Here is a 24,670-nt window from a genome sequence, read left to right on the forward strand (position 1 = left end):
GATAAATCCCCCCTCCCCCCCAACCCTCCCCGAGTCCCAAGATTAACCATTTAGAGGAGATTTGGTTCAGATTTTTAATGAAGAGGCTATAGAGGGTAAGGATTACAGACACACAGAGGATGATAACTTAGAAGGTAACCACCTTCTGCCTTCTTATAATACTGATGTCGACCTTTATTTCTATTTACAAATGCAAGTAGTCTACATAGGTCCCTAGTAGGGGACGTTTCCTACTCCTCTGTCCGTCCCAGGCAGGTATCCTGTCGCACTACAGTTGTTAAAAAGGCTGACAGATTTCCTTTCTGCAGAAGTGAAGATGAGCATTCCGATGGAAAATTTTCATCACGGTCTAGTTTTCTGTGCAGCCCTTGCTTCTATTTAATGAAGCTCTCCTAAACAGTCTAATGGTTGCATGGGAGATACCGCTTTTTTAGGTCTCTCCTGAGATGGTGCTTGCACTGTCGCTTTGAAGCCATTTTGTTAGCCTAAAGGGGGTTAGAGCCCACCTATTTATTCTTATTGGCTCACTTTGTCTCTTATTTGCTGGCTCCTATTTGGTCAGTGTGTGCCAGCTTCACTTCCTCTCAATGTTTATCCATTCCATAAAGCATGGCCCAAGTACTGCTTCCTTTCTATGTGAGTATGCTTCCACTCCTCAAGCTTTCTGACCCAGGCTATGTTTTGCTTGTACTTGCTACACTCACTAAGAGTTCATGAGTTTGTAGGCTGTGTCCCCACGCCCCTCTCCATGTCGTTGCTTGCCCCATCTCTCTCCTGTGTCTTTGCCCTATCGTTGTAGCTTGTCCATTCCCCCTCCCACATTGTTACTTGAACTCTCTTCCCCCCCCCCCCCCCCCCCCCCCCTCAAAAAATAAAAACCAGGTGTTGGTTGCCTGGACCCTCTCCATTTTATTGCTTGACACTTTCCTCCCGTCACACACCACTATCGTTGCTTCCCCTGTCCACACCCATATGCTCCCATCGTTGCTTTCATCGTTGCCCTCCCACCAGAAAAAAGTCGCTATGATTTGGCCAGAGCTGGGCACTTTATAAGACCTACCTTTTAGCTGCGCTGCTACACAACATGGCTAAACACATTGACAAAGCCAATAGCTCTTGCATAGGTCAGACCTGTTAGCTTTGCCAAAGCTGGTTTGCCCTGTAATCTATAGGTAGCTTGCAAGGCTCCACGGGCTGGCTGACTCCAGGTGACCCGTACTTTTTGACCTCCTATCCATCACTGGATTGTCTAATGGTTCAGAAGTCCGCGAATCTGAACTCCAATAACTTCCCTAATGCCCTTCTGGACAGAGTGGCAAAAAAGTAGACCATTTGAGCCACAAAGTATTTGCCAGATGGCAGCTAATGCTACATCAAACATTAAAGAGAAGCAGATGCACATCATGTTCATCAAATTTTCTCCATGCTTGTCACAAGCAAGGAGAAAATTTGATGAACATGATGTGCATCTGCTTTTCTTTTAATGTTTGATGTAGCTTAAGAAAATTCATCAGACCATATAAAGCCCCAAGATCCCTCCGATCCGATAAGGAATATCTCATCATCATCCCCAGAGTCAAGAAGGCAGGCACGGGTGGAAGGCGCTTCTCGGTCCACACCGCACGCCTTTGGAACGCGCTACCCCGCGACCTGAGAACAGAACCAAACTATCTAAGCTTTAGGAAGCGGTTGAAAACCCATCTCTTCCCTTAAATTCTGACCTGCCCCCACTGACCCGCAGTTGTATGGATCTTAGCGCTGGGATACTCACGGGTGACTACGCGCTTTATAAATTTTTTTAATAATAATACTAATAATAATGTTGCCTCACGCCAGCAGTTTTGCACCCAGCACCAAAGGATTAATTTTAGATGATTGCAAGATCAATATACACAACATTCTCATCAACAAGACTGTTGCAATTCACCACAAAACCATCGGAGGTGTGTCTTCTTGGACTTACGTTAAAGACTCTGGAGTCAAATGTATACTCTTAACGTATATTTGTGCGTTACATTTTCGTTTTTATTCACAATGTATTTATGTTCTGGCAAAAATGAAGGTTTATTATACAATACCAAAGGCGATGACAACATGATTGTATTCACAGAGCTGTTGTGATACAGGGCATTATTACACATAAGTGGGTGTGAGGTTGCAAGGGATTGTGGGATTTGTAGTTGTTGAGGTAATTGGCTTAGGTTTGTAGTGGTCATGGGTTTTGTTACACAGGGGGGTATGTCCGAGTCAGACAGAGTTTAAATTTGGTTGGAATAAGTGACGTAGCTTTAAATGGAAAGTAGTTGTAGCTGCACGCATTCTGGTGATTGGAGGAATCACGCTAGAGGGGAAGTTTAAATTGTTGGTTTTTGGGAGGAGGAAGTGATGTTAGCAGTTACCACGAGGAAAGGAGAGGTTATAGCGGTTGGGAAGTTAAATGGAACATGAACTGGTATGAAAAGCGGGTTGGGGGACACTGCAAAGCATTATTAATGCGTAACAATTGGTCAATATTCATTTTGTTTACAGAGAAGTAAAATATAGGCACAAGGGATCGAGTTAACATGGTAACTTTGGGTGGTTGAGGATTTATGCGGCAACGCAGTTTAAATGGCAGGCATAAGTTTGTGGATTGGTGTGGGGGAGGTTACTGCGTGCTGTAAAATACTTGACAAGGGAGTAGCGCACTGAATGCATTTAGATAACGGTGCTTGTTCATTCTATTTTTACATTATCATTTGTTTGCGCAGAGTGGGGTTATTTTAGCATGCATGCTCGACAAAACAGTGAAGTGCTTGGTAATAGAAGACTAATGGTGGTTTAATTTCATTTTATTTAAACAGTTACCCCTGACGAAGGTCTAAACAAATGGGCCCGAAATGCATTGGGATTTGTTACATCTTGAACTGTCTTGTGAATTGCGTTGCCCACGTGGAGCAGTAAGAGGCTTGGATGAGCACAACCGCTCCATTTGAAAAAATTGGGTTTCTGAACAGCCTTGTTGTGAACAGCAAAGCAAAAAACAAAGTGATAAACAAGTTAAAAAAAAGATTGATGAAATTTGAATAAATAATGTTTGGAACGCAAAAAAAAAATTTTCAGCATCTTTTTCAAGCTGTGCGATTGGATTGGCAGTAAAGTTGTGCTGCCATATTTGTAGCTAATGCTACATACCTTTTTGGACTCTATGTCCGTACCTTAATGGAATGGATAAAAACTCCTGGTTATCACTGTTAGAAGCCGTTCTCAGACCTGTTGAGTGAACGACAGGATGCATCAAATTAGATTCTGAAATGTGGCTTTGACTCTGCAGGCATTGTTGCACAATGGCGAAACACTTTGATGTGTTCATCTGGATTTTTGAGTGCTGCCAGTCCACATTGATGGACTTGCCATTAAAGAGAAGCAGGACGACGTTCCAAAAACTAGACCAGGCCTTCCCTGCACAGCATGTTCACCAACAATATGAAAAGTCCCACGAGCACTGTAGGGCTGTGCAACCTGGGCAGTGGAAACTATCTCGGGCTGTTCAAATGCTTCATTAGAAGAATTGCCCCTCTTAAGGCCGGATCTAGAAAGTGGCAGTATCAACTGGTAAGTCCCCACTATTTGCAGCACGATCTTCTGCTTCCAAACTCTTCTGAGTGGTTGATTTACCTGGATTTATAGGGTACCTACTTTAATCCCTCATTCCTCCCCATTGAAGGGCACTACGTGAGGTTCACAGTGAGCCCCAACATTTTAAGTGTGTTGTCCTCCCATTTTGGCTTGATACCCCTTCATATCTTTGCGAATGTGTTGACGGTTGTGCCCGCTTCAAAGCAGAAGGCAAGGAGTCCATGTGGTTCAGTACTTGGATCACTGGCTGCTGAACACAGAGTTTCTAATGTTGCTCCAGGAGCAACCTCAACAGTCAGTCTCTTCTCCATGACCTGGGCTTTACCACCCAACGTCCAGATGTTTTACTTCACTCCTCCACAAAGATTGGCTTTTTTAAAAATAAGCTAGTTTATTGTTATTATTTTATATATATATATATATATATATATATATATATATATATATATATAAGAAACCATTTCAATACATAAAAAAGATGAGACCTAAGACCATCACAGTTCTGTCCAAAGTTTGTGATCAATGCAGCTACCACAGCAGTCCATAGTAATTCCACCGTTTATCGCAGACCTTACTATGCCTTTGGGGGCATCCTTTTACTTTGTAAATAGAGTCCTCTAGTTTCTGACACCAATCCACGGCCATGCGTGATGCTGACAGCGATATTGGATTCTGGGAGTTCCAGTGGTGTTATGTCAGTCTTTGCAACCATGATTCACAGCTTTACCAGTGTGCAGCCCCCCCTGAGGTCCCACACTGTCCTCCAGGAGTACCAACCGTGCAGCGCAGGGTATGGGTTCACTAGGTCTCTCCAGCACGTGTTAAAGTGTGGAGAAGACCGCTGACCAGTAGGTTGCGATCACTGGACATTTCCAAACCACGTGGAAGAAATCTCCATCAGCCCCAGGGCATCTAAAGCATGTGGAAGGCAGACATTTCCTCAACTTCCACAACCTCAAAGGTGACAGGTAAGTAGTGTGTAAGTACTTCATTTGTATAATCAGAAATCTGGATGATATAGCGAGTACTCTTAGGGCCATTCTGGGGTTCGTCCAGTCAATTTCATCCAAGGCCAACAGTTCTTATCATTCTTACCTTTTCTCTATCAAGGACACAAAGTGCTCTGACATAATAGTTATTGATTTATAAATACAAGAAATACCCCCGTTCCCCATTGGACCCATAACGATTTTCGTCTCCATCTGACTCAACTCAGGGACTTCCTCCAAGGAGTAACCATGTGAGTGAAGGGCATGACTGCGCTGCAGGAATCTGAAAAAGGAAGCCAGCTGGCTCTCCTGAAAAGACATTGCGGGACCCTTGCCAGATATCTTCTAGTTTCAAAATTCTGATCCGGTCCCAGCCACATGCCTGAGCCATGCTGATATCCGGTAGAGCACGTGGGACTGGGGTCCCATACATCATGCCTATGACTTAATCACAACCGATAAAAGAAAGCTCAGTACAGAAGGTGGAGTCTGACCAACCCCGCTAAGTAAGTCATTCAATATCTGCATCTGTGAGGCCCAGTAATAAAATGGCATTTCAGCCATACCCCCCACCCATTGAAGGTAGACTGTATACACTTGCAAAAGGAGATGTAAGTATTTTGGTTTGCTCACAGAAATGAGTGGGGTTTAGGCTCCAGGGTTTGAGACCAGGATTGTGGTATTAACAATGGAAAGTTGTTTAGTATTCGCATAAATCGTTGCAGGACCATCATCTTAAATAAGGATGCCCTCTCCAGAATGTTAAGCAGGAGTTTTGTCCACTTAGTGAAATCACGGTCCATTTGGGTGACTAAAGACTTAAGGTTGAGGATCTATGTTAGACCTGGAAGAAGGGAGATGTGGATAACAAGATATTGAAAACTAGTTTACGTTTTGGGAGTTGGTCCTGGTAGTCCACTGCCTTCAGAGGGAGGCACTTGGAGAGATTTAGACCAGCTTAGCTGCATGCCATAAATAAGCCTGTTGAATAGGGGAAGAAGGAGAGAAATAGCATGGTGTCATCTGCAAAAAATAACTATGCAGTAATCCCCCCAGGCCCCCATCAAGTGAGCATCTTATCTAATCTATGCTTCCAATGGTTGTATAGGTAGCACAAATATCAGGAATGAAATCAGGCAGCCCCTCTGGATTGGGAATGGGTCAGAGACTACCCTCACCTGCTTTCTGGGTTGGATATAGAACATTCTGACATAGGAGACAAAACGTGGCCCAGACCCAAAGGAGCTAAGCTCTCCCCATGAGGATGTTCTAATCAAGGGAGTAAAATGTTTTCTCAAAATCGATTAGCATATGCGCCTTCGGGCAGGTGAGTTGGTGGCAGTGTGCTAACATTGCTTGCACTCTCCTTATACAGTGGTTCGTGCTCCGTTGATGGGGGATACAACCACACTGATCTGAGAAGTCCCATGAGAACCTCGAGAGGTCTGTTGGCTAGACTTTTACCCTAGAGCTTCAGTTCGCTTTTTAGTAGGGGAATAGGTCAAAAAGAGAAACAGTGCTGTGGGGTGTCCTCCCGTTTTATGTAGTCCAACAATCGTGGGCAATGTTAGGTCTGTAGGGAAGTAACCGCTCTCGCTTCATTAAATTTTGAAGGCAGGGTGGACATGAGGTGTTTGTGGAGCTTTTGAGGATACTCATGTTGGAATCTGTCCGTTCCCAGGGCCTTGTCTGGATTCTTATCCAGCAGGGCCTTCTCCAGGTCCGAGAGCTGTAGAAGATGCTCAAGATCAAGGCAGTTGGTCCCAGAGAGAACTGGCAAAGGGACGTCCGCGATGAAAGCCCTATAGGTCTCCCACTTAGACTTCAAACGCTGTACATAAAGGGCTTGATAATCACTAGCAAAGGCAATTGAGAGGGAATCCAGGCCGGTTCCTCCATTATTTGACTTGTAAAGCGCCCGAATCACCCCCAGGGGTATCTCCGCGCTACTGAGGTGCTACAGTTAGGGAGAGGAAAGGTTTTCAGAAATGCTCAGTTTTAAGGAGCTTTGGGTATAGTATATAGTCTGGCCATTTCCGGAGGTGAGTGGGTAATTTGTTCCAAAAGGAGGGGGCTAGGTAGTGGAATGTTTTCCCACCTATGCAGAATTTCTTAACATTAGGCACCAGTAGTAGCGACTTACAGCCTGAACGGAGTGTTCTAGATGGCTGATAATGGGTTAGTCTATCTGCTAAGTAGCTAGGGCTGTTGCCGTTCAGTGCCTTGTTCACAATGCAGCAAATCTTAAATCGGATCAGCTTGCGGATTGGTAGCCAGTGAAGTCCTTGTAGTAGTGGAAGAGAGGCATTCCTGGCAGGAGAGTTGGAGACTAGGCGACCCCCAGTGTTTCGAACCACCTGAAGTCTATTGAGGGAAGACTTGTTAGCTGAAATCAGGAGGCATTACAATAGTCTAGGCGGCTTAATACAAATGCTTGGAGGAATGATTTACGTACAGTCAGAGGGAGAAAAGGGAAACCCCTCCGTAGAAGGCTCAGCATATGGAAGTATGAGCCTATGGTGGTAGTGACTTGCTCTTTCATCATGAGTTTTTGGTCCCGATATACACCTAAGATTTTCACCACGGCTTTAGGGACCAGGGCGACACCCGGTTCGGGGGGGGGGGCACCATTCTGGGGACCAGAGCAGAGGGGCTTCTCAGAATAAGATCTCAATTTTCCCTACAGTTCACTGCAGGAAGTTGTTCCTCATCCAAGCAGCAATGGCTTTCATGCCTTTTGAGAAGATCGACTGGGTATTGGGAGAGTTTTTATCAAAAGACATTATAAGCTGTGTGTCATCAGCGTATGAGATTGGAGTAAAGCACAGTTCCCTGAGTAAGTCCGCTAAAGGAGCCACATAAATGTTGAACAGTGTGGGTCGAAGGCAAGATCCCTGTGGTACTCCTTTGGTCAACTCCGAAGTTTGTGATCGGTAGGAGCCGAGGTTGATAGTTTGGGTACGTTGAGTTAGAAAACATAACCACTGAAATGCCAGCCCGTGGATTTCATATGTCTCATTCTGTTAAGTAGGATGGAATTGGATATTGTTGCGAACGCCACTGATAAATCCAGCAGTACTAATAGTGGAGCGAGTGTCTTAAGTTGTCAGTAACGGTAATCAATGCTGACTCCATACTGAACTTGGGTTGAAACCCAGACCAAAAGGATGCAAGGCATCCCGTTGCTTCAATATACTCAGAAAGATGTTTATTGATGTGTTTTTCCAAGAGTTTACACAGAAGGGGTAGCAAAGACATTGGGCGGTAACTGGTCAGATCTTCCCACTGGGCATTAGGTTTCTTCCAGATGGGAATTATTTGGGCGGCCTTCCACTCTGGTGGCAAATGGACCTTGCTCATGGAAAGATTGAGAATTGAGCAGATAGCAGGTGACAACTGTTTATAAAGTAGTGAAGATACTTTAGCAGGTAGAGTATCACGAGGAGAGCCTTATTTGACAGTTTTCAGCAGAGTCTTCACAAAATCTGTTGTGAGTGGGGGGGAAAGCTTTCCAGTGAATGCGCAATAGGTAAGAATAAGGGACAGAGTATTGAAGTGTCATACAGATAATCTCAACTTTCTGTACGAAGTGATTGGTGATCTTATCACAGAGTTCTTGTGATGGAGTCACTTCATTGTGACAGACTTTGGTATTAGTAAAAAGAGTTTAGGATGTGATAAAGTTCTTTAGACAATTTCCCTGCCTGGTTAAGTTGTGACTCAATATGAGCTCTATGCGCATTCTTTAAGTTCTTATGATAATGGGCTAGAGAAATCTTGTACTCTTCACCCTGTGTCATCCCATGTGGCGGTAAAAAATTACATTGCAACAGTCTCTGATCCATGAGCCATTCTTAGGGTGCCTCTGGAGTGTTGAAGAAAAAGGATTTTGGATATGTACAGCACCTTGAGCTTCACCGTGAGCATAAGTATATATTCGATTATCATGGCCCTTAGGTTTTGTTTCACGGCATCCAAGGATTCACATTGTTACTGCAAGCGTTTGCTATAGTCAATGAGCACCATTATCCTCGGTGATTCATAGTTGAGTGACTCCAACCCTTGAGCAGCCCCAAGAATCACATGCTTGTCCATTTAGTTCAACTGCTTAGCCATCCTAGGGTGGGGCAGTGCTGGGGAGCGTTCTTGATGCCAATGACCGGTGAGCGTGCTAGACAATGAAGCAGGCAGACCCCTGTGGCAACCCGGAGGCAATAGTTTGCTTCAGGAATTTTTCGAGGAGGGTGTGTGCCTTCCGAATCCTCTGGGAAGCCTATGAAGTTCAGGTTTCTCTGCCTGGATGGATCTTCTGCATCCATCACACGCTCCTCTAGGACGTGTGATGCCCACCATGGTTCATGCCCTCCAGTTCTGAGATTCTTCCCTCGGAAGCTCTGTCCACCAAATTTCAGAGGCCCTGGCACAGAAGAACCTTGTTGACTCCCACCTCTCCAAACACTTGTCCGGAGTAGCTTGCAGGATAGCGTTATTGTCTGCCGGGTCCAACCACAGCTGTAATGCCTCCCTATTACTTTCGCTCTTCCAGCTCCACAGCACTGCTGCTATCTGTGCGGGTCACCCACCAAGCTTGGAGTTCAGCTTTGCTGGTCCTGAGCCCCCCCGCTCCCGCGCTATCCGCGTTAGTCCTCTGGTCTGTACCTCAGGCAAGCATCTTCAGTGACTCAGATGGTCCAGCCAACAACCGAATGAGAGCTGATTGAGGTGTTGGCTCATTAAGGGATACTCGCCATCTTGGCCGTAGAGCCTCCACCGCCACAATGCGCACAACCCGACCCTTATGGAGGCCTTCCTCCTTACTTAAAGGATGTACAATACTCTGATGAGAATTCTGATGTCTGACCAGAGCTTGGATCTCGATACTGCAGGCATTGATCGTGCTAGGCCTCCTGGTCCCATTCATCTGGTTGATGCCTTCTGCCAGATGGCGATGGAGGGCCCTCCAATGGTGTCTGTGAGATTGTGGATACACCATCATAGGAGTCTCTTGGCTCGGGTAGAGCACTTCTGGTCAGTACATGAAGTTCTGCACTGGTAGATGGACCATTTGAACATTCTGGGAGGTTGCTCATGCATCACCCTACCCTTTGAACCACCATAAGCATAGATGCCTCTTAACTGTGCTTGTTTATTATCTGCAAAACTGGATGGCATGGGGCCATTGGTCTTTGTCCGATGCAGCATCTGCACATTAATGTACTTGAGTTGCAGTATGTTTCTCTTGCCCTGAAGACATTCTTAACTTTTTGTCTCTGGGCAACAGCCTGATTATTTTAGCCAACACCACCACTGTCCATTACATCAATAGGTAGGTGGGGTAGTGGACACTGTTTTGTTGTGATTTGCCCATGGAGGAGGTCGCTCAACTGGTAAGCTTCCTCAGTGTGTAAAGGCAGATGCTCTCGGTCTTCTGTCGCTGGAGGGCCACAAGTGGGAACTCCATCCCTAGGTGACAGAGGAGATCTTCTCCAATTAGCGTTTGTACGTTTGTGGATCTCTTCACCACAGTGCAGGAAGTGTCTGCAACATTGTTCTTTAGATTTCCTACTGAGTCAGTCCCTAAGAGAATGCTTTCAAGTTAAATTGGTACTATGAAAAATGGTGGAGGGTCCGACACAGCCTAAACTGATTGATCGAGATTAGGCAAGGAGAAATTAGTATGCCAGTCTGTTGGGACTCCGCATTTGTCCATTTCTTCTCTCTCTCACAGTGGGCTTGTTGTTGCAGCAGGGATGGGTTTGTCTTCCACCCCAGTTGCTGCAGTTGCATGTGTGGATATTCAGTGATGCCGGCTAGAATCCTTTTTCCTTCCTGATGAGGTTGCAGACATCATGCTATCAGCCTAGAAGCCCAGCACCAAGTCATACAACACAGACTGCTGGAACAGGCTTGTTCAGTGTTGTGAGTCGATGGGCATTGATCTTTTTAAATCTCACCTGCCTAACATCTTGAAGTTTGCGTTTCCTTTGCACAACAGTCTGGCAGCGGCTACAGTTAAAGGCTGCCTTGTAACTCTTCTACGTTTGTTCATCCCTGAGCGGCCTTCCTTGCAAGTCTTCAATATTGGCATGATTTATAAAAGGTTGTTTGTTTTTTGCTCCCACTCCTTTTGTTGTGCCTCAGAGGGATTGGAACTTTGTTTTTACACTCTTGATGGCATGTCTCTGTGAGACAATATACAGTTGTGCAGTTTCCCTTCTAATTTGAGAAACCATTCTGTTGCTTACTATTACTTCTGCTTGCATGGTCTGAGAACTTCAGACCCTTTTGTTTTCTATCCTGAAAAGAGTTTCCTCGCACCTACCCACTCTGCTCACCCAAGCTGAGTATTCATCAGCCCTTCCTGCCACCCCGATGAAATGTTATGGGGTCGGGCGGGGCCCCCTCCTTGGGCTGATTTTGGACCGGGGGCGCTATTCTGGGGCCCGGATGAAATGTAATGGGGTCGGGGGCTGGGCGAACCTCCCCAGACCTCTATCAGCCCTTGGGACCCCATCCCCCGGGGCCTGGCCAAATCTCCCTGGGTGCCAGGGTCCTACCCAAGGTATCCGAATTTGCATGTTGGGAACCACGGGGAGCCTCCAGTCTCCCGTGGTCTCAGCCGGCTTCCCTCCTCCTGCGCGAGCCGACACAGCTCTTGGTCACGAAGCTGCTGGAAATGCAGATGCCTTCGTGTTAGATTAATACTGTCATCACTTTCCTTGCCTGCATGTCAGTAGACAGGGATAGAGATGTAAACTCCGCTTCCAGCAAGCGGGAGCAGTTTCACATCGCCCACTTGCTGAAAGCGTAGTGCTTGCTTTTGGTTGGTGGTGGCTGTCACAATTCCCGCCAAGCAAAAGCAAACCACTATCTCCCGAGGGAGGGTACCTTGGGAGAGAGCAGGAGCCAGCACGAGGTGGTGCGGTCCCCAGGGCCATATATAGCTTCAGGAAGGTTGATGTGCGGCCCTCTCATTTCTTGTACAGAGACCAGCCCTGGGGAGATGCTTGTCCCTGGAGCCAGAAATGGGAAGGGGGTGGGTGCGCCTTCATTTAAAAACAAAAAGGAGGTTGTTGTCCCCGGGGCTGGGGATCCAGTCATACCCCCTCGTTAATGTTTATTGTAGCCCCAGTAGAGGAGATGGTGGTCCCGGCAGTATCAGCGATGTCCCTCTTTATATTTTATGTATAGCCCTGGGGTGGTGGTGGTGGTCTTCGGCATAAATTAACCTTTGGTGGGGGTCAAAATCTCTGCATGCCTCTGGGACCTGGCCTGCCTAGGGTCAACTTTAAAACAAGCGCAAGAGACTGTGCTTTTAGTTTTTTTTTAAATCCTGGTAATATTTACTAATTTCGCTGTGAATTTGCCCTGCCGGTTCCCCACCCCACCTCTCCCCTTTTGTGGGGGAAGGGGGACTCCTCTGAATCCAAGACCCAAGATGGCTGCCAACAGTTCCTGGTTGAAGTGTTGGTAGCCGATAAGAGCTCTGTGGATCTCTGCATAAGCTTGTACTTGTTTGCGAAGGCTATGTGATCATAGATATACATATTTGCATTTCCTTTAATTTCTCAAACTACTGGGCGGATTTATTCCAAAAAACTGTAAGCATGATCTGCAAACCAAAACCTACCTCTCTGCCAAATTCGGTGTAATTCTATCCAGCTGTTCAGGCTGCAGGTGTGTCTAAAGACTAGAATTACAAATAACCACAACAGAGAGATATAGGGTCACAGGGATATTTTAAAGACCTGCCCAGGTTCCCATCTCCACTTACTATAATCATAACAACTGATAGAACCGGGGGTCTAAAATCGACCAGATTGCCAAATGATTTCAAGCACTCCACACAGTGAGTCAAACTAAGGCAGTCACAACCTAACACCAGAAAGGAGAAACAAAAGGCAAAAACTAAGAAAGGATAATCAGTGAGATCCTAGAGCAAATGTTTGGATTCCCATCAATATTGTCGTAGTGATTAGTCTTATCATTTGGTCATCCACCCATTGGGGTGGTATGTCTCTTGATCATAGAGACTGTCTTCCATCCATAGGGAATTGGCTCAATTGTATCAAACCAAATTCGCAAAAAAGGATAACCTATATTGTGTTCCTGATTCTTAGACCACAAGGGAATACAGTGCAGTGCAAAAACAAAGTGGTGATTAAAATAGGGTTATGAGGGGTGAAAAAAGAGATTTTTATTATGTAAGTAACCTCACCCCTAAGCTAAAAACAGAACAGTGCAAGGGGCAGTTTCAACAAATAACTGCAATACGTAAGGCCAACATGTTTTAGCCACTAGGACAGCTATTACCCTCAGCTTTCTTCAGGGCCTCTGCTCATAAACTTTGCTACTGCAAAAGACAGTGTACAGAAAACCTATAAAAACAAAAAGTGTAATTATCCAGTATTAGGGTATCTTTCATAGATTCACATGCCTGAATCGGCTAGCACCACCCTCTGGAACCTTCCTGGAAGGAGATCTAGTCCCTCAGATTTTCTACCGCACGTCGTGCTAAGGGAGTCTCTCTCCACTGAGCTCTGCTCAGCTTCCCTTAGTTTCTGGATTTCCAGTACTTTTCACTTCAAATTTTCTTCACTTGTGTGAGGTTTTCAGTTTATTATGGCTGATACTCCTAAAAAGGACTTTTTCGGTCCTGTGCTGCATGTGGTAAAAAGAGACTTCATGTGGATGACTGCAAGGATTGTCTCTATTGCCTCTACCCGGACCACTCTTCAAAAGACTGCAAGGTATGCTGTACCTTTTCAACTAAGACCCTCAAAGACAGGGAGGGATGCCTTTTGATCTGGCTACAGAGATTGAAAGCAGTTTCTTCTGGTGAGAGTGAATGTTCCTTCAGGAGTTCACATTCCTCGCCTAAAAGACCGAGTGGCATCCCCAGGTTCATCTTCGGGGCCACCTCAAAAGAAGGCGCATAAAAAGTCTTCAGAGGTTCCATCTAAGGTCTTGTCTGTGAAGGTTTCTCCTCAGGACTCTGCTTCAACCTTCAAGAAACCTTTCACAACTTCGTCAGCTTTGCCTTTTACTGCGTCGACGACTACCATCTCCACTTCTGTGGCGTCTTCTTCATTGTCCACGTCGACAACTTCCTCGTCGTCGACCGGTAGGTCCATTTCATCGACTATTAAAATTATAAAATCGTCGTCGACGTCTCTTAAATTGCTGTCGACGAGCACACCCACGTCTACGCCGACGAAAGCACCATCGACGCCGACGAAAGCACCATCGACGCCGACGAAAGCACCATCGACGCCGACGAAAGCACCGTCTAGGTCGAAGTCATCGCCGTCGACCGAGGCCATTGTTGTCGACGAAAGCATGGACGGCAAAGTCACCAACGACGCCGCAACCGTCGACGGCGTCATCGTCGACGGTACCATCTGGATCAACAGTCGACGTCCCACCCGTCGACTGGCTCGACGACGACAACGGAACCTACCTTACAAAGTGTGTATGTTAACCTTAAAATCCCAAACGCACGCTGACGCCGGCCTTAACTTCTCCAAGGGGGTTAAGATAATGCAAAACCCTTCTTCCTTGCCCCCAGTGCTGCCTAGGCTGGACAAGAAATATAGGGCTCCGGACACTGCTCCAGCTTGCCTAACTGGCCACCCCAAACCGGACTGTTATCACACAAGCAGCGCAGCAGAAATCAAAAAATCCCTCTGCTACACTGACTGCTCCTCCGGCTAAAGACGGAAGATCGACGAGATAATATTGGCAAGCGTTTCTCTTCTATGTCCGCATTAACAGTGCGCGCTTCCAACTCTTTGGCACTGTTAGGGCGTTATAACAGTCAAATGTAGGCTGATATTGCCCCATATTTGGGATCCTTACCAGAACAGGAAAAAGAAGAGGCTAAGAAGATTCTCTTAGAAGGTGAACGCTCCGCCTCAGAAATCATCGATTGTGCGATGGATATCGCATTTACGGGTTTTCGCCAACTGGCTGGGGCTGCGGTGTTACGACGCCAAGTTTGGCTGAAAGCTACTGCTTTCCGTCCGGAGGTGCAAACTAAGGTGCTTGACATGCTTTACGATGGCCAGCTTCTTTTCGGCACTCACATAGGTGAGGTGATTCAAGGAATTAAAAAAGATACTGATACTGCAAGGGCGTTGGGTACCCTCCAGTTCAAGAGTCTTCCTTTTCGTGGCTTGAGAGGGAGAGGACAATCTTCTACGAGAGGAGGTTTTCAAGGTTACAGTTCTCTTACTCATTAAATCTGCAATTTCGACCACAATACCAACAGCGACAGCAGCTGCAACAGTTGTCTTACACAAAGTCTTCCTTTCGTGGTAAAGGAGGAAGACAAAGAGACACAACCAGAAGACAATGACTTCTCTGTACCACAGGTCTCCACTTCTTCTCTACGAATGAATGAATGAATGAATGAATGAATGAATTGAGTCTTATACCGCTCAACTTAGCCCAAGGGCATCAAGGCGCCTCCAATCTCTACCATGCAAGATTGGAGGAAGAATCTCGGCTTTCCTACACAATTGGAGGAAGATAACTATGGATCGAAGGGTCCTTCAACTAGTTCAGTTCGGACACTCTCTGGAGTTCATAGAAACTCCGCCTCAGACCCCTCCTCATCCAATGCTCCACAAAAATTAGAATCTTCTGCTTTTGGAGCTCTCACTAATGCTCCGGAAAGGTGCTATAGAAAGAGTTTCTTTTGGCCAACGGGGCAAGGGGTTCTATTCCCGTTTTTTCCTGGTCCGAAAAAAGGAGAAAAAATGGAGACCTATATTGTATTTAAGAAACCTAAACAAGTATCTCAAAAAGCAATCATTTTGCATGGTGTCTATTCAGGAGGTGCTACAACTCCTCAATGTGGACGACTACATGGTGTCTCTAGACCTTCAAGACACCTATTTTCACGTGCCAATCCACTGGAATCACAAAAAATTCCTCTGGTTCGCTGTGGCAGGCAGGCACTACCAGTTTCGCGTGTTGCCCTTCGGCCTGAAATCAGTGCCACGCATTTCCCCAAAATGCCTGTCTCCAGTGGCCGCGTACCTCCGGCAGCAACATCACCAAGTCTTCCCGTACTTGGACGACTGGCTCGTCAAGGCCCCTTCTCTTGCAGGCGTGAGCAAGTCCTCCAACGCCTATCTTCAGCTTTTCAACGACTTGGGCCTCACTCTAAATCAAGATATCCGTCCTTCAACCTTCCCAACGTCTCACTTTCCTGGGCGCTGTCCTCGATACGGCCCAGAAGAAAGCTTTTCCATCACATGAACTTCCAAACAAGCTGACGTCCTTAGCGGCCCGCATACAATCCAAAAGACCCCTCACGGTGCGCCTTTACAAGTCTCTGCTTGGGATGATGTCTTCTTGGTTCCTGTTAGTTCCGCACTGTCGCCTTCATATGCGCCCTATTCAGGAAGCACTGTCAACTCAATGGATCCAGTGTACTGGATCGTTCAATGTCATCCGTGTGACTCCTCCCATGGTAAAAGCTTTTCAGTGGTGGATTCACCCTCAGAACCTTTTGCAAGGCTTGCCTTTCTTGCTTCCAGTTTCTCCGCATAACGTAACAGATGCGTCTCTGGAAGGTTGGGGAGCGTTCTTCCAAAAACTCAAAAAGACGGTGGTCCCCTTCCGAGCGCAAGCTGTACATAAACCTCCTCGAGTTACGAGCAGTTTACCTGGCTCTTCGTTCATTCCTTCCTCGGATCAAGAATTCCCCAGTGATTGTGCGAACAGACAAGTCCACGACAATGCACTATATAAACAAACAAGGGGGGACCCGTTCTCTGACGTTGTCACACGAATCTCAGAGAATCTGGAACTGGTTGCTTCTTCACAACATTTCACTTCGTGCCGAATACTTTCCAGGAATGGACAATGTCCTCGCAGACTCACTGAGCAGACGGCGCTCTATGTGCCACGAATGGGAATTGGATCAGGAACTCCTCAGTCATATCTTCTCCCAATGGGGCACGCCTCACCTGGACCTTTTCGCAACCAGACAGAGCGCCAAATGCCAACATTACGCAAGCTGGCGTCCCCAGAAGGGGTTTCTAGGGAATGCATTTCCGATTGCATGGTTCAACGTATTTGCGTGCGCATTTCCTCCATTTCCCCTGATGCCCATGGTCCTCCGGAAGCTGGAGGCGGAACATTGTACCCTTATCCTAGTAGCCCCAGCTTGGCCGCGGCAGCACTGGTTCACGGAGCTTCATCTCCTGTCGCTGGAACCACCAATCCCATTAAAGCTGTTCCCCACTCTCCTCACTATGAACCAACTGCAAGTCCAGCATCCGGATCCAGCATCTCTCCAATTATCGGCTTGGCTCCTGAGTTCACAGAATTCCAAAACTTAGACATCCCACCAGATTGCACGGCTGTTTTGGCCCGAGCTCGAGCTGACCGTACCAACAAAACGTATTCCCTGAAATGGAAGAGATTCTGAATTTGGTGCAAATCAAAAAAGGTGCACCCGCTTTCTTCATCTCCTGCACAGATTTGGCCTTACCTTCTACATCTGGCAAACTCGGGTCTTGCTCATGCTAAGATTAAAGTTCACCTGGCCGTAATATCTTGCTTCAGACGTTCCTCTGCAGGTCCTTCCCTGTGGTCCAGTAGACTCCAAAAACAGTTTCTTAAAGGCTTGTTCAGACCATTCCCTCCAGTAAAGACTTTACCACCGACCTGGCAGCTTAACATTGTGATTGCTCAACTAATGAAACATCCCTTTGAGCCGATACACAAAGCTGATATTCAGTATTTTTTTTGGAAAACAGCACTTTTACTGGCTCTTACCTCGACGAGACGAATGAGTGAGCTCCAAGCATTTTCAATTCAAGACCCTTTCCTCCAATTCAAACATGACAGAGTGATTTTAAGGACTAATCCTAAATTTATTCCAAAGGTCCCATCTGACTCATCTTAATGAGCCTATAGTCCTGCGCTCTTTCTTTCCGAATCCACAATCAGCAGCACAGAGGACTCTCCACTCCCTCGATCCCAAACGTTGCCTTAAATTCTACATTCACAGAACAAAGACATTTTGAAAATCAAACCAACTCTTCGTTGCTTTTAGTAGACCTAGGAAAGGTCTTCCATTGACTAAGCAGAGTGGTTCACGCTGGATCTCTGCAACTATTACCTTCTGTAATCAGCAGGCAGGACATCCTCTGCATTCCAAGGTTCGTGCTCATTCCACTAAAGCAATCTCAACCTCCATGGCGCTCTTTGCCGGAGTGCCCATTACTGACATCTGCAGAGCGGTGACATGGAAGACTCCCTGACATCTGCAGAGCGGTGACATGGAAGACTCTGCATACGTTCACCAGGCACTACTGTTTGGATACTGAACTTATGAAAGATGCAGCAGTGGGACAAGCTGTGCTACGTCATCTATTTCACTAGAGGTGAGCCTTCTTTTTCATCCCACCTTCCTACTGTATTCTCGCACATTTCTCTCTAATATTTCAATTTGGTACCTTTTACATTTCACATGTGATATGTTTCTATCTAGTGCACTTTTATGTTGTACCATTCGAAATGTGCTTATCACTGCTTGCTATTCTGATTCAGGCATGTGAATCTATGAAAGATACCCTAATACTTACCTGTAACTGCAGTTATCCAGTATTGGTATCTTTCATAGATTCACATGCAACCCACCCGCCTCCCCTGGAAGCGCTCACTTTAGTTCTCTCAGTAATATACCTACTTAGCACTGTGCTTACGAAAATCTGAGGGACTAGAGCTCCTTCCAGGAAGGTTCCAGAGGGTGGTGATAGCTGATTCAGGCATGTGAATCTATGAAAGATACCAATACTGGATAACTGCAGTTACAGGTAAGTAACGCATTCCTTATCAGTGGTTGGAACAAATACAACCTTCAACTATCGATCCTCCGCTTCAAAGGATGCAGATGGCATCTAGAATAAACATATGAATAAGATACTGTTAAATACTCTTAGCCTATTGTTTCTCCATACACAATATAATTACTATAACATCATAATTCCTCACCTGTCTTGACCGGGGAGTGGACCCCACCTCACCGGGACCTAGCTCAGGATATAGAGGCCCGCTCTGGAGAGTAAAACAAAAGGGAAACCATAGAACAAAGAAATGGGTCCACCATTGTCAGTCCTTTTCTTATTCATGCTCCCACATCCCTCATCATGTAAATCCTCTCCGGAGTGCTTATTTCAAAACACGCCACAACCCAGCGTCAACCAACTTCCACCTCTCTCACATAACTGAACATATGTCACCCAAAGTGCCTATGGACTCACAAGTGGCCCAAATATAACTTCAAAGGTGCATTCAGATAGTATACTTTTGTTTCTCTAAAGGCACCTCTAACAATATCCTTCAGTGCACTTATAACGAAAAAAACAACGTTTTATATTATAGAAGACCAAGATAAGACCTTCCGTCTGCACTCCTCAAGGGTGACTAGCCCAAATACAATGTTAAATCCAAGAGTGCACATTCAGTATCACAATCGACACGGCCTACCTGTCCGTCGTTGCCTCAGACGTTTGTTGAGTCTAAGGGGAGGCAACGATCAAGTCAGGTAAATGCGTTTTTATTGGCCCCTTGGAGGAATTGGACCCAGTCCTTAGCGACGTCGCAATCTGATTGCGTCATCATAATGCTTACCCCCAAGCCAACTATTCCTATTCCATAACAAGCTGCTTTCTGTCATGCCCAATATGTATTTACATGATCAAAAACCGAAGTCTCTTACTCACATCGCCGGATTGACTTCCGCGTACGCTCGTACTCACGCGTGTTCTCTCTCAATGTGCAATAGGACTACAAAATGACGTCATAACAATGACGCTAGTCGTTTTTTGTCCCGAATAAAAAACTTTACGAACAACTGTTTTATAAACGCCTGTTTTATCAATTGGTGCACATAAAACGTGTGCTGTTTATCACAACCACGTCCAGGCTGCAACATTTAATCCTCACACCCGACCAAAGTATTCATAGATCTTAAGGTTCAATCTTATCTAGTCCCTTCTTAGTTTCAATAGTCTCGGACTGATCTACCAGGAAAAAGATATATGGGATATTAACAATTACCACTCATGATTATCCTGCAGTTTCATTCTTTTATGTACTGTCAATAACAGAACAAGTCCTATATTGGTCCTCTTATCATCTATATAGAACGACCGGTATAAAGGAGGCTTACACTATGTGGGGTGGGCAATAGTCATACCCATGTCAGCTTTTATCACACATATTGATGTTAAATCTATCTCATACCTGAGCGAGTAGATTCAAAACTAAGAATGTAGTCTGATCTGCACGGCCTAGAGACAGGGAAATGCAGGTGTTTATGCTTTAGCCTATTTGTATGTAACGCCTTATGATGTCTACTCAATGTGTATACATAGGTTCCCAAATCACTCTCCACTATATCAGTACCTACAGATAAGGATGTGTCTCTACTTAACATTATGAACCTATCGTAATGATCCTACACTGAGAGTAATTCCTATTCATGCCTGATGTACAGTGTCTACAAGGTGGTCCAAGGAATATCATTGAGACCCAATCTATCACTACGGAGCCAAAATACCCATTTCTGCTCCCTCATGAATAAATATTTGGAGATGTCACGGATGTGTGGGGGTATAAATGGTTTCTCTAATACTGTCAACTGAAAATCATCCTCTCCATGATTCTTTTCGACAAAATGTTTTGTAAGTCTTGTCATCGTCTTTTTACATCTGAAAGAGCTCTTTTGTTCAAGCATCCGTGTTCTCACTTTGCGTGTCGTCATCCCGACATATCTGATCTAGCAATGGCAGGTCAATAGATGGATCAGTTGGGCACTGTTACAGTTCGTTAAGTTTGCCTGCACCCATGGTCTATCAGTCCCTATGTCAATGGTAGTAGAGTGCTCAGTCTCAGGACAAATGGAGCAACCACCACATGGTTGCTCCATTTTTTTTTTTTTTAACACGTGCCAATTCTTCGTTTAGGAAACAGACTGCCGGAAACAGCACGCTAAATGTGTCTAGCAGTCACCCACAAAACTTGAAAAACATCATTCCTTATGGGAAGTTTTTTAGATTAAAGCGCAACTGCTCCAGTAAGTGTGACTTCGACTTAGCAGCCACAGATAGCCTCAAGAGATTAATAGCTAGGGGCTATAATCCCAAGTTCTTAGAGAATACTCTCAAAAAAGTTGAGCGAATGCCTAGAGAGGATCTTTTAAAACCGAAGAAACAGAGGAGAAGATGGAATGTTTCGATTGATAACCACCTTTTCTCAAGATGCAGACAGTCTGAGGAAGATTAGGAGGAAGCATTGGCACGTGTTAAAAACAGACACCAATCATTGGTGCCGATGTGCCCGTAGCCCCATTGATCACCTTTAGGAAGGCTCGGTCGCTAAGAGACAGTTTGGTACACAGCCATTTAGACTCTGTTCCAATCAGACAGGGAACACTGCAAGAAATAAATGGATTCTACCCCTGCGGGAGATGTAAAGCATGTGCATTAAGCAGGAGGATATTATCATATGAAGCAACAGGCCTAAGAGAAGGGAAGAAAATCAATAAATTCATATCTTGCCGAAAAACATATACAGTTTATTGTCTGAGGTGCCCCTGTGGACTCGGATACATAGGGAGCACCATCAACTGTGTCAAACTGAGAATATGCGGGCCATTGTGAAAAAGGATTTTACCTATCCAGTGGCACAACATTTTTCAATTAAACACAAAAGCGACAGGGATCTGTTGCAGTATTTTTGTTTAGACTGTGTACCCATGAATACCAGGGGAGGAGATAGAATCTTGAAACTATGAAGGTTAGAATCCCGGTATATCGTGGGTTTACAAACAAAGTCTCCCAATGGATTAAATAGTGGGGAGGAACTGGTGGTACACTTGGGTGGTTAGATTGTCACAATATTTTCCTAGATGTTTGCATTGTTCTGGATTTTTACGAAATGTTCTGCTTGGGATGCTTTGATTGTTGAAATGGAACACTGAGGGGGCTAGCAACCTCAGGATTGAGGTTGCAACTGCCGATCCACTGCGAGATCATTTACATTCCTAGTTAATCACAGCTATGAATTTATATATATGAAACTTGATGTCAGGTCTGATACGATTTGTCTCATATAAGCTCTGTTTTTAACTGGGATTGGAATGAATAGCTGGAAAGTTTATACTTCCAATATGGCGGATGCCAGATGGCAGAATGCCTGGCCTTCATTGATTTCCACGACAGAATGTGAAACTGTTGAAGTGTAACGGGTGTAGAACAAATTAAAAATGGATTTTAAATTGCTTTGCAAGTGTGCTGATTTTTGGCTACACGTACATGGGACACTGAGGGTCAAGCAACCTCATAATTGAGGTTGCGAATCCCGACCACGGCAAGATTAAATGTGTCAGTCAACAACATATCGATTTTAGAAATACTATTTGAGGCTTGTAAACGATGTATTGTGAAACTGCTTTCGTTGCAACTGTGAAATTTTTGAAGGTATACCTCCAAGATGTCACACGCTATACAGCGTTGTGTGCGTCCCTCTTTCGTTTTCCTGGTGAAATGTAAAGTAGTTTACTCCTCACTCGTTACTTGTTGACACGGAGGAAGGAGTTTCTCCGAAACGCGTCTGTCCGTGTAAGAGAATAAACACCGCCAAACTAATCTCCCGTGAGTGCTGTCTTCCTTTCTGAGAACAGGGAGGATTGGGAAGCTTTTATTATATATATATATAATAAATCTGTTGGACAAATGAAATGTGCACGCACTCCGAAACCACGTGGTTTTGGAGTGTTCAGTATGGGCCGGATTAATTGTGTATTTGACATTGGGCTCCTCGCGCCCACTGATTGCAATTGTGCCCCAAACTCGCTCAGCTAGTCAATCTAGTTGGTGAATATATATATTATTTGTATACAATTATAAATAAATGGTTAAATATTCATCTAGGGGCTCTTGGTCAGCCCTCTTCATCCATTGATTCATTTAGTTATCATTCACCCAACACAGCGTAAGCCATGAGTGAACCCACTTCCTTTGTCTCGTCTCTTCTCAGTAAACTATTGCCCACCTCTTGTTTTTAGGTCTTTTTTTTCTCATTTTGCAAACATGCAGCCATCTTTACGCAGCCACATTTTACATTTTTCTACTTTTCTACTTGTAATGTCCATTGCATTTTTGCAAAAAATACCAAAAAAAAGGCTCAGGCCACTCATACCAACGTTTCAATGTTTATTTTAAAGATGGTGACAATATTCCCAGTGATTAACGGGAGACCCCTTTCTAACTCCTAAAAACATAGTTGTTTTTAAATATCTTTTTATTCAAAGAAAAAACCATATCAAGACAATACAATACAATGATCTCGCAATAAGAAACATAGGTGTTTAATGATTTTTTTTTTTAAAAGTTACCATGAGGCCTCATTGAACAGTTTTAATAAAAGTCCCATGCAGATAAATATTAAGTGGCAGTCTGAAGAACGGTCAAAGTTTATCGTATATAAGCTATTCTTTTAAGCTTTTCTAAATGGTCTTTCACAGGCTTCATGATGCATGGACAAGTCTACGTTTCTGGAAAGCAATGCTAACTGAACGAATCCACTTCCTCCAAAATATTTTTTCAGAACTGAATTTGAAAGCTGCTTTTCCTGAAGTATTCCCTTTCTACCAGATTTTAGTGATTCTTTGCTGTTAATTAGTAGTTTCTGTTTTAGTAATGTTGTGCGCCATAAAGTGTGCGCCATTAAGTGTGATTTTTCTTGCCAATAGTTTTTGCTTTCCTACGTTAATGAATGGCGTTCCATTTATATGACAGTAAGAACAAACCCCTATTTATACAACTTTTAAAAATGTTTATAAACACATCTAGCTCACAATTTTATAACCCGTAATCTCTCTAATCTGTGGTCATTCTGGTTTTGACTGTTTGAGTGTGGCTAATACCTGGTCATGGACTATACATGTGCTTACTTCTACTATACTCATGTCCTTCCAATATTGCATTTGTAAGTGGAAAGTCTTTTTCTTGTTTGTCTTTATGCTTGTCTTTATGCTTGCCTTGTATAGTTAAGGACACAGACCAAAAATCATCTGTCGGAAACAGTTATGTTTTATTGATTGTTTACTTATGCTTTCTTTTAGCTTCTCAGTTTATCTACTCTAAACGCGGTAAACCATCTGCCTTTGCTGAGCCTTTGGAAGAGGAGTATGGGGAAGAGCAACCTGATAATGCAGTGCCAACACTCAGCGTAGCTGATCAAGGTACGTAATAATGAACTTGACTAAAACTTTGGAGTGAACCTTTTGACTCCCCACACTTAACCATACAACTGACTTATTGAATACTTTATGTAGATATGCTTTTTCCTCTCTTGTGTGTTTTCTGTGTTTTTATGATTTTTTTTGAAGTTTAATAATGCTTTATTAATTAGAATGCAAAAAAGCAATTACAGAGGGTAAAAATACGTAATCAAAAAACTCCAAGCATGCAGAAATAAATAATTTAGTATGAAACCACTTCACATTTCTATAAACAAAAGAAAGAAAAGGTCAATACAAAAACCAGCCAATATTAATAAAGCATAAACTAATGAATTAGGAACTAAAAAGCTTGAATTTAAAGATATGAACACATTACTAAACTGTTAGAAACGGGAGTCTCTAGTTGGCAAGGGTTTGCACCTTTGTCCAAATAGGCACCCTTCTTCCTTGGGAGTTACTCCTAAAATAACCCCTGCTCACCCCCTTTGTAGCTTGGCACGAGCCGTCGGGCCTATCTTGGAGACAGTGTGTAAAGCCTTTGCACATAACTAACAGTAATACAGTGTAAGCACTACAAATGAACACCACACCAGTATAGAAAAATATCCAATATTTCTTTGTACTTAGGACAAGACCAAAAACGATAAAAATCCACAGACAGTACTTATCTTCACTTATCAAAATATGCTTTAAAAATATTTCCTTGATGTCGATAGCTCAGTCCGGGGCTATCACGGCGTTGTGAACAAACAAATCCAAACAGTTCTGGCTGACCACAGTGTTGGGAAGACCT

General features: G+C 44.5%; 1 protein-coding gene across 2 annotated transcripts in view; it reads left to right on the forward strand.

Annotated features, from left to right (window-relative positions):
- HBS1L (HBS1 like translational GTPase) overlaps window positions 1-24,670 on the forward strand; it is a 640,556-nt gene that overhangs the window by 111,585 nt on the left and 504,301 nt on the right. For both annotated transcript variants that reach the window (XM_086927450.1, XM_086927451.1), the window contains exon 3: window positions 23,758-23,877. In XM_086927450.1, coding sequence (XP_086783576.1) covers window positions 23,758-23,877 — 120 coding nt within the window. The remainder of the gene's footprint in view (window positions 1-23,757; window positions 23,878-24,670) is intronic.

The sequence above is a fragment of the Lissotriton vulgaris genome, chromosome 6 (assembly GCF_964263255.1).
Source record: "Lissotriton vulgaris chromosome 6, aLisVul1.2, whole genome shotgun sequence".
NCBI classification, from domain to species: Eukaryota; Metazoa; Chordata; class Amphibia; order Caudata; family Salamandridae; genus Lissotriton; species Lissotriton vulgaris.